The sequence below is a fragment of the Lupinus angustifolius genome, chromosome LG01 (assembly GCF_001865875.1).
Source record: "Lupinus angustifolius cultivar Tanjil chromosome LG01, LupAngTanjil_v1.0, whole genome shotgun sequence".
Classification (NCBI taxonomy): domain Eukaryota; kingdom Viridiplantae; phylum Streptophyta; class Magnoliopsida; order Fabales; family Fabaceae; genus Lupinus; species Lupinus angustifolius.
Window position 1 is genome coordinate 220,059 of NC_032009.1, and position 10,841 is coordinate 230,899.

At 33.3% G+C, this 10,841-nt stretch overlaps 3 protein-coding genes across 3 annotated transcripts; 2 read left to right on the top strand and 1 right to left on the bottom strand.

The window, feature by feature from the left end:
• LOC109343668 (monothiol glutaredoxin-S2-like) lies at window positions 3,232-3,903 on the top strand. Its single transcript, XM_019582082.1, has one exon. It carries the CDS (start codon window positions 3,412-3,414, stop codon window positions 3,718-3,720), a length of 309 nt encoding a protein of 102 aa, XP_019437627.1. The 5' UTR covers window positions 3,232-3,411; the 3' UTR covers window positions 3,721-3,903.
• LOC109343678 (pentatricopeptide repeat-containing protein At4g22760) lies at window positions 5,402-7,436 on the bottom strand. The gene has a single exon (XM_019582092.1). It carries the CDS (start codon window positions 7,353-7,355, stop codon window positions 5,625-5,627), a length of 1,731 nt encoding a protein of 576 aa, XP_019437637.1. The 5' UTR covers window positions 7,356-7,436; the 3' UTR covers window positions 5,402-5,624.
• LOC109324984 lies at window positions 7,907-9,040 on the top strand. Its single transcript, XM_019560746.1, has one exon. The coding sequence runs from the start codon at window positions 7,907-7,909 to the stop codon at window positions 9,038-9,040; it is 1,134 nt and encodes a 377-aa protein (XP_019416291.1).

Sequence of the window (10,841 nt, forward strand, 5' to 3'; positions counted from 1 at the left end):
TATATATATATGAGGAATAATGAGAAGTGTGGTGAAACAAGCAAAAAATAATTTTAATGAAATTCATTAATACAATTGATACACATGGCAGGTGATTACTATAATACATGAAGGTTTTTAATGCTTAAAATTAGCCATTAAAAAAAAGAAAAAAATGTATGCACTGACAGTGTATGAGTTTTATACACTGTCATTGTATCATCACCATTAATTTTTTATTATTATTGACTTTTCAAAAAAAGTAATCCAAATGAACGGTGGATGATAAAATACATGTGTATAAATCTTTACACTATCAGTATATACATTTTACATCCAAATTAGATCAACAAGTGCTTTTTCAACTAGATAGGTACATTGTATTATGCTTATGGCTTAAGGTCGTAAACAGTGTTAAGTTTCTTTGAGGTAAAGATATATGCTATGCCGCAAGCAAGGACAAATCATAAAGATCGTGAGCATCATAGGTAGGCAATCTTAATAGAATTTCAGAATATTTTTCTTGTTATAAATAGTGTATAATGAACATTATAAATGGCAAAATCTTGTGATTATCTCTATATATTCATCGATGCTTTATTCCACAATCGAAAAATTGTCAAACAAATTGAGAGAATTTTCCCTTTCAGTTGTGCTTTTGGGAGGGTTTGGATACTTCATAAGAGTTAAGCTATTCAATTATCTTTGTCTTCTATCGTGAAAAGTATTAATTAATTAGAAAAGGGAAAAGGGCACGTAAATAACTTGAGTAATGTCATATGTAAAATTAAAATTAAAAAGTTTCTTTTAAAAAACATAAAATTACTTTCGTCTTCACTTATGTTCCATTTTTTATCTCTTATCTTAAAAAACAAATCTATTCAAAATTCAAATGGGCAATTAAAAATTTTGATGCCTTGATTGTCAAAATAGTTGTTAACTTAATTATGCTTCTTCCTTTCTCTTTCTACGGGAGAAAAAGAATATATATCATAAGTTTACAATCTTATAGTTATAATTAAGAAAGTTGACCTACAAGGTGTTAGTATAGTGATATAAGGTTTATCTAAATCTATAGTATGACCAAAATGTCAAATGTTCGATTCTTATAAACAATATTGTTGGGAGTGACAATTACACATCCTAAAAGAGATTAGTCATTTACTTAAAGGGGTTATAGAATATCCTTAGTAGTACAAAAAAATTAGGAAGATTCATTATATTATATAAGTGATTGTTACACAAGATTAATCATAAAGAACAAAGAATAAATATGAGAATAAGATAAGAATGTTTTGTCAAAGAAGTTTGACAAATTGTAAATATATCCTCAAAAACATTAAATAACTACTCCGATATTAGTAGAAAATAAAGATTATGAAATTTAACATACCTATATCCCCAAAACCCATGAAATGTTTCTAAGTTGTGCACATTGTAATAAGAAATATAAAATGTTGATTTCTTTCATCTATTCTTATGTTAGATATTATTGGACTTCATATAATAATATATTTTAAGTATCCTAACATATATAATTTTATAAGATAATTGTGTAATTTACTTTTCATGTTATTACATATTTCATCATATAGGATAAGAAAAAAAATGTTAAAAACATTGTCCAAAATGAAGAATTGAATATTGTACAATACAATTATGATGGCATATTGAGAAATAGAAAGAAAAAAAAAGATTACATGAATTTAGCATTATCATATTTCAATTGATGTGAAGTACTCATTATGGGAAAAGTTATGCAAATTATCAAATACATCAATTATTATTGTTATGAAATACGTAATAAGGAAGTTGTAAATTAGCCGATAAAAAAAAGGAAGTTGTAAATTGTACAATAGTAATTATAATTATAGATAATTAAGAAAATGTGCTGCTTATTTCTTTTTAACTTTTTAATTTTCATCATCTTTAGTAGCAAAGAGAATAAAATATTTATGTAGTTCAGCCGCCTAATCTTAGTGCAACTTCTTAAATAAAAATTTGTATTGATAAAAAAAACTAACTGGTTTTATCATGAAATAAATATATTATTCCCATCTTATTCAACTATCATTTTTTGTTACTAAGAAATACCATTTTCTGTAAGAAATTAAATCATTTTGAGTATGTGACTAATTTTACAAGTATTATTATAGTGAATCAAATCTCAAACACAAACAGCAAAATACTACATGCATGTATGTTGTATTTGCCCTAGCTGTAAGTATGTGAGCATGCAAGTTACGTAGAGTTAAATGAACCAAAGAAGTAGCCCTTGGCTTCTACACATAGCAAGTTAACCGAGACAATACCTTAACTAAATCTATGGGAATGAGCCCTCTACCATTGATGTACGCATTTACAGCGATTTTTTCTTCTTTTTCAGGTGGACCAACATACAAATGTTGGGTTTATTCAAGTGTGAAGTCTCACATTGGATATGCAAGGAAGAGTGAAAGAGTTTATAAGAAGAAAAGACACATGGAACTAATGTCTCACTTATGACTCTTCACTCTTTTCATACCCATGTAACAATGGAACTCCCCGGTCACAGTCTGGTCCAACACCAAAACGTGGCACCATTTGACACTATATAAACACACAAGGGTATATGTGAAAGCGAAATGCGCGACCAAGCATCGCTTCACTTGCACCATCTAGTTGGTGACGAACAAAAGAATCGTATGCAACATATAAATTAATTAACAATATAGAAAACTCGATCTTATACACATATTATCTTTCAGGTTATTATTTTATATTTCAACTATCATAATATAGAGCTTTAATCATATTCCCCTTTCTAGAATTGGATGCGAATCTATATAGCCAAAAGGAGGTCCCAATTGGATAAATTCAACTTTTCTTCCAGCGCAGAAAATTCCTCAAAGATAGATAAGAGACAACAGAAACTTCCAGTATTACAAGCAAAAATATGTAATACTTTCTTGCCTATGTACATGCATGAAGTTAACATGTGAAATATTTATGAAGGGATAAATATTATGAAACTGTAGCAAGGACTCGTTTTAAATTGTTTCCGTATGCATGCATGGATAAAGAATCGTTGGGTAGTAATAAAGTAGATCTACTTTAATTTGGATCAATCACTTTCAACAAATGAGAAAACAAAAAATTGAAGCCGACCCAAATATCTAATCAATGATTCTCCTATATTTTCTCCTTAGCCTCTTTTGCTTATCCACAAATGCAACCGTACATTCCTCAAACCCCTATATAAGTAAGTCACATTTGGCTTTAGCTCAATCACACCAAAACCCTCAACTACACATTCAATTCCTAGCTACATTTGCTTATAATTGCTTAGCACATTCTCATTCACAAACTTGCTAGCTTTTCCAATTCCTACTTCCAAATATAATACTTGACATTGTTCCATATTAGGCTACATTTGTGAGCTTGTGTAGCACAATGGACAGGGTGACAAAGATGGCATCAGAGAGACCTGTAGTGATCTTCAGCAAGAGCTCATGCTGCATGTGCTACACCATCAAGTCCCTTTTTGGTGACTTTGGGGTGAACCCAGCTGTTCATGAACTTGATGAGATACCAAGAGGTAGAGACATTGAGCAAGCTCTTTCAAGGCTAGGCTGCAATCCGGCCGTGCCCGCCATATTCATCGGTGGCGAGTTTGTTGGTGGAACCAATGAAGTCATGACCCTTCACCTTAACCGCTCCTTGATCCCAATGCTTAAAAAAGCTGGAGCTCTTTGGCTTTGATCACAACTATATGACCTTGTCACACAACTTATCAGCCACTACTAAATATGTTTGGTATATCTATCTATAAATATATATATATATATAAGGCGAAGATCGATATATATGATATAGAGTTTACGGATATAATAATAAGGCCAACTTAACTGATAGAGTTATATTACCCTTTTTTTGGGTGATAAAGACTTTTTTTATAACTATGTAATGTTATCCATTTGATAACTATAATATATCATATGGAGTTTCAGTCTATAAAAGTGTAAGCATTAGGTCAATGAATAAGTGGTTTATCAGCATTTTCACAAAACTAATTTCAAGTTAAATGTTGATTCCTTAATAAACTTGCATAGCTAAAAGTTCACAGGGAAAAGATGGAGAGATCGACAATGTTGTTCCTTTAATAACTGGAAATGTCAAAGGAATCATCACTAGTTAGTTAGTTATCTGAAAGAGAAAGAAATCTTACATATATAAGTGAATTGTGTTACTTTCTAACTTGTAAAAAGAATAATACTATTGGAATTATGAATTCTATAAAATATTAAAAGTGGAATAGAAGAAAATCTTCATAGCAAAATGAAATGGCATATGTAATAGTGGCGTATGTGATTCGCTAGAAACTGGTCATGTTGTAGCACTAAGTTGAGGAGGGACAAATGCACATAATGGAATAAACTCAATAGTATATGTGAATGAGACATATGCATAAACATTATGCACATATGTTACATCACATCATCCAATAGTTTATATACCATACTTAGAGAAAAGACAAAGGGAGGAAATTAATGGACCATGTACATCACCATGGACCATGCCTCCTGGCGAAAATTGTGGATCCAGAGTGGACATGATGGAAGAATAACATGATAGAACATTATAACATCATTCTTTCGATGTAGCCGGCTCCACCAATTTAAATAAAGGTTTGGTTGTTGTTGTATATTATATGTGAAAATGTTTCTTCACGGTCCAAATACAACATTTACATGAGATAATAATATGTTCGATATGAGCATAGGTGAACCAACGTGTCTATCTGGATATAATTAAATACTGTCATGTATCATTTGTCATGCAAAACAAGAGTAAATGTACCTATGCTTATTTCTATTTCATTACATCTAGGACATTAGGGGAAAATTTTATATTATATGTATAGGAGAATGAAAAAAGATCAATAGGTGAAAACTGCCAGCAATGAAATTGGGTTGATAAAGTCATAAACCATATTTTACAACATTTCCATCCCCTTAAGCCTGCTGCTGGTTGCTCATGCTCCATTCTCAGGCTGATCAGTCTAAACTCTAAACTTTGAATGCCAAGACAAATGATTTGCCTGTGGTGGTGCAAAAGTCTTCTTTTTTCTGTTGCAGGCATATATATTTCTCCTGCTCTACAAAATAAGCTGACTCTTCGGATCGATATAAAAATAAGTCAACCTTTTATCTAAAGTCCAATGTTCATACCATTCCGGACTGACCGGCCTGAGACATTTACACCTATAACCTTCACTGCCTAAAACATTGGTTACCTTGTTGAAATTTGCTATGTCAATCCATTTTATCGAAGTCGGATTCAACTTTACAGGCCACGATAGATACATCAGAAAGGTTAAGTTTCTGTAACACTACAATATAGTTTGAGGGAGAGTGTTTTGTATGAACTGGGAGAAGTTGCCATGGAAGGTAATCTAATGCAAAATTTGGCTGGGATGAAGGACTATTCTCCATAAATTGAATAAACTTTGGTATCTGTTGAGAGAAAAAGGAAAATCCATTGAAGCACAAATAGTGTCTCAATAGTTCATGATAGAGCTTATACTCATTCAAACCGAATCATTTCGATGCAACAACGTTTATACGCAACATTGAATGTGCCTTAATTTCCCAATCATGGAGTAGTTAAATAAGTTGAGTCCAACTGCATCCAGGTATCTTAATGATTTTGTTTCCTTCCACACAATGTCTTAACTTCTTGGCATCATCCCATTTTCCAAGAGCAGCATATATGCTAGAAAGAAGAGAACAATAACCAGCTATATTACTCTCCAACTTAATGCAATGCTGAACAGCAATTTCCCCGAGCACCACATTGTTGTGTAATCTGCAAGCAAGAAGCAGAGCTCCCCAAACCTCAGCATTTGGTTGCATGGGCATATTTATTATGAGCTTATATGCTTCGTCCAACCATCCCGCCCTCCCTAAGAGATCAATCATGATTCCATAATGATCAAGTAAAGGCACAACTCCATTGTCTTTCATGGAGTTAAAGCATTGATAACCTTCTTCAACCAATCCGGCATGATTATAAGCCGTTAGGAGTCCAGTGTAGGTGATTAAATTAGGGCCAATACACTCTCCAAGCATCTGTTCAAATAACTTGATTGCATCGGATGATCTTCCATTTATTCCACATCCATATATCATTGCAGAATATGCAACCAAATCCTTCTTTCTCAGGCCATGAAACAGCTCATTTGCTTTATCAATGCTCCCACACTTTGCATACAAGTCAACTAAAGCAGTAGCCAAATGATCATCCAATACAATTCCAAAATCATTCATGTGTGACTCAATCCTGCACCAATATTCTAGATCCCCTAATTGTGAACACGCTGATATAACACTAGCCAAAGTCATCTTATCTGGTTGTCCATTGATATCTGGTTTAAGCATGTTGTTAAATAGTTGAAGGGCATCCTTGGGTTTGCTATTTTGAGCATAACAAGCTATCATAGCATTATACGAAAGCAAATCCTTCACCTCTATCTGGTCAAAGAGGTTATGAGCAGACTCAATATCCCCAATCTTTGAATACCCAGCAATCATTGTCATCCAAGAGATGCTGTTTCGCGTCGGCATTGCATCGAAAATTTCTCTTGCTGACACTATACTTCCACAGTCAATGTAACCTGTAATCATTGTATTCCAGGAGGCTAAGTTTCTCTCCGGCATTTGCTGAAACAAAGAACACGCCCGGTCCATATTTCCTGCTTTGGCATATCCAGAGACCATGGAATTCCAAGATATGACATCTTTCCGAGGGATCTCATCAAAAAATTCTCGAGCCTCATCTAAGTTACCAGCTTTCAGATACCCATACAACATAGAATTCCAAGAAACCACATTTTTGTGAGCCATTTCATCAAACACCTTCCCTGCAGTCCTCACATCACCCATTTTGGAGTACAAATCAAGAAGACCAGTTTGTACATAAACACAAGAATTAAACCCAAAAACATAAACTTGACCATGAATTGAAACACCAACAAACTTATCCTGAATCCTAGCACATGACTTAAGTGCAGAGGATATAGCATGTGAAGTTGGAGACAACCCCATCCTATGCATTTGAACATAAAGAGAAAGAGCTTCCATGAATTGACCCTTTTGAGAGAAAAAGCGAATGACACAAGCCCATGAGAAGGAATCTGGAATGGGCAAATGGTGAAGGATTAAGTGTACATAGTGTGCCATAGTTTTGTAGTTGGAAATATTACATAGAAGGATATGATGGATGAAAAGGGGTTGAAGATGGTTAAGACCATTCATAAAAATGTGGGCATGGATTTGTTTTGCTTGATTTACAGTGGCACACTTCTTCATCAAAGTTATCAATTTCAAAGCTACCATTTTTAAGGTTTTTTTTTTCTTCAAAAACTGAAACTTACACAGTAGAAACACTAAACTCAAGTAGTTGTTTGCAATAGAATTCAATCCCAAACTCTAATCACCAATGTTCATATATCACTTCAACTCTTCAACCAATAATATTATAAATTATTTTTATAACTTTTATAAGTTGCTCTCATTCATTAAAATAAACTAACAACAAAACATTGATCGAGTAATATAAAACTCAATTACATGTTCAAAGTCGAGAATTTGATTTGAGCAGCTTGTTGAGAGGAGCCACGAATCCTCCTTTTTTGAGGGAGGTAATAGCAAAAAAACTCTCCATATACAAATACTGAGGCTCGTATTTAAAATAAAGTAGTTTAATTATAAAAAGTAAAATATAAATATAGAAGTTGAGACTGCTGACGGCGTCGTTTCGTGATTCATGCATGCATCACTCCATGACTATTTGGAGTGAGGTTTATCAGAAATTAGGGTATAAGTTTCATTTGAAATTCACCAATTCAGTTACCTATTAAACCTAACAATCGAATCACAACAAACCCATGTTGAAATCTTGTCACAAATTCCTCTTGTTCCACTTCAATGGATTACCAAGGGTTCTTTCTTATTCTCCAATTGGAACTCTCAACTACACAACAACAACAAAAGATGAATCTTTTACTGTGAACTACCTCGTCAACAATTGTGGGTTCCCCTTAGATTCCGCTTTAACTGCTTCCAAACAAATTCTTATTCGTTCCTCCGAAAACCCCGATTCAGTTCTCGCATTGTTCCGCAGCTTAGGTTTCTCAGATTCCGATTTGCAAATTATCATTCGAAAGATACCAAGGCTTCTTCTCAGTAATCCCACGAAAACCCTTTTGCCAAAGTTTCAATTTTTCCAATCCAAAGATGCTTCAGCCTCCCATTTTGTTCGCATTTTCACTGCAAATCCTTACTTATTACTCAGAAGCTTAGAGAATCATTTAATTCCTACTTACAATTTGATATACCGATACCTTCAATCCGATCAAAGGACCCTTGTTGCTGTAAAACGTTGTGTAAGGCTCTTTGATTTTGCTGACCTGCAAAATAATATCAAGTTATTGCTTGATGCTGGGATTCGTGAGGAGAGTTTGGCGATGCTATTTCGCCAATGGCCGTGGTTACTCGTCTATAAATTTGATTACCTTAGAAATAAGGTAGATGAAATCAGGAACATGGGACTTGATCCTTCGAAATCACGTTTCATTGCTGCAATGTATGCGAAGGCGCTGCCTAAGTCCATGTGGGAAAGCAAGGCCGAGTTATATAAGATGTGGGGATGGACGGATGAAGCAATTCACGAGGCATTCGTGCGACATCCTCATTGTATGCTAATATCGGAACGAAAAATTGAAGAGGGCATGCAATTTTTCGTCAACCAAATGGGTTGGGACTCTCAATTGCTTGTTTGTTATCCTGTACTTCTCATGCTGAGTTTGAACAAAAGAATTATTCCAAGAGCTTCTGTCTTGGAATTTCTTCTATCTAAGGATCTGATTGAGCGTGCATTCATTCCACAAGCATATTACATTTCTGAAGAAAAGTTCCTTCAGAAGTATGTTAGCAGTTTTAAAGATCAAGCACCTCAGTTATTGAAGCTTTATGAGGAGAAAATGAGTCTTTCAGGAACGGATGATCAATGTTTGTCTTGATCTTTTTGGATATCATTTTAAGTTTCGTTCTAGTTTCCGACGAGTTTTGATTACATGTTTATTTGATAAGTTAGAATCTTTTTTGCTTGTTGCTCATTGACTTTTTGTTGCCTACTTGTGTAGGTAGCCATTAACTAACACAAACATTGTTGTTTCTCATTGTTAGTTAAATACTTCGATTAGTATTACTTATCTATTCCTTTAAATGTTTTACAATTTTCTTGCTGTTCAAATATTCAAACAATGATGAGTTGCGAAGTGCCTCAATATATTATATGACACTGTGATACTGCTTTAATGATTTCAGAATTTTTAGGTAGCTGCAATGTTGAGTTTAGTTCTTTATTGGTGATGTTGCTATAGACCTCTAGCTGGTTTTCTGGTGATCCTATGAGCAGAAAAGGCTCGATATGATAGAACTGTGATCAAGTTCTCAGCGTGTGATAGGATATTTTCTCGAGTCTTTCTAGTTCAACATATTGTGTTCTCATTCTCAACAGAGAACCATTCCTTGGGATTCTGCCGTTTCGGTATTTTTCAGTGGAGATGAATATGATATTCGGCTCCTATCTTAAGAATTACAAGAGTTGTTTGTGAAACATATTTGATGCTAATACAAACGGAAACCTTGAAATTGTAATGTTTACACAACATGGGTTCTTTAGCACTTCAATGTAATAGATATAGACTATAGAGTAGATATGGAGAGAAAGAGATGAGTGCATGCTGGTGTCAATTCTATGATTTTTCAACTAATGATATTTATATCGGTTCAGTTCTGTCGGACACTAAGTAAATCGATGCGCCAGATCTTTCAAAATAAGCTTGCATTGCAACTTCAATCATGGCAGTTGATTTTTCTATGGCTTCTAGAGGATTTGCTTTTATTTTCTGCTATTGTTCCACTCTCTTTCTTTAAGGACAGTGCTTCTATAATGAGATATATAGTGTTTGTAATTGTAGATATCCCTCCTTGCAAAGTTCTTGTTCTTGTCAAGAACTACACCAAATCATTGTAGTTGATGAATGTTTTATAAAACATTTGAGCTTTTCACCAAATCTTCATTTGTTTAGCTTGCAAAGTCTGTTATGTTAGTCTTGCAATCAATAGAAAATTGAGCACCTACTTCGAAGAAGCCTTTTCATGTGTAGTGAAAAAATTGTTCTTTCTTTGTTCATATGAATAAGTGATTGAGTGTGTGAATATGTTTATATTTCTTTCTTAAAATAAAATTATATATATTTAGTGTAATTTATTCCCTAGGTAAGTGCTCAATGTTCACATAAATCTCAAATTAATACAGTGATTCTTAAAATGTTAGGTGGCACGTCAATAGTGATACCCACACTTTTTTCATGGCGGCACCAAGGACTTTTAAAAACACTTGATTTAGATATCAAATTCCTGTGTCATAATTTGAATATTTTGTAAGTGCCTAAAAATTTGAATAGCCGTGTATATCTTTTTCTCTATATATAAATGGTGAATTATGCATTGACAATATATAAAATTTGGGAAATATTTTTTTTTTCTGTATTATATATAAGGATTTAATATATATATATATATGCTGGTGGTGTAACTATTTTTATACTGTCAGTAAATCTTTATCATTCATATTAATTTCATTGACTTTCAAATAAAAATATTACTAATTAATAATGAATAATACGCCAATAATTAAAAACTTTATAATGTTAATGAATGGATAGATTTTAACTCTATATTTAATATGGTAAAAGATAATAATACATAAAAGATGGAACCGCCATTACATATATAGTAGATTGGGGCGGAATA

Bases quoted from the DNA above. Each gene is read 5' to 3' on its own strand.
- LOC109324984 (XM_019560746.1), top strand. From the start codon at position 7,907: ATGTTGAAATCTTGTCACAAATTCCTCTTGTTCCACTTCAATGGATTA.
- LOC109343668 (XM_019582082.1), top strand. From the start codon at position 3,412: ATGGACAGGGTGACAAAGATGGCATCAGAGAGACCTGTAGTGATCTTC.
- LOC109343678 (XM_019582092.1), bottom strand. From the start codon at position 7,355: ATGGTAGCTTTGAAATTGATAACTTTGATGAAGAAGTGTGCCACTGTA.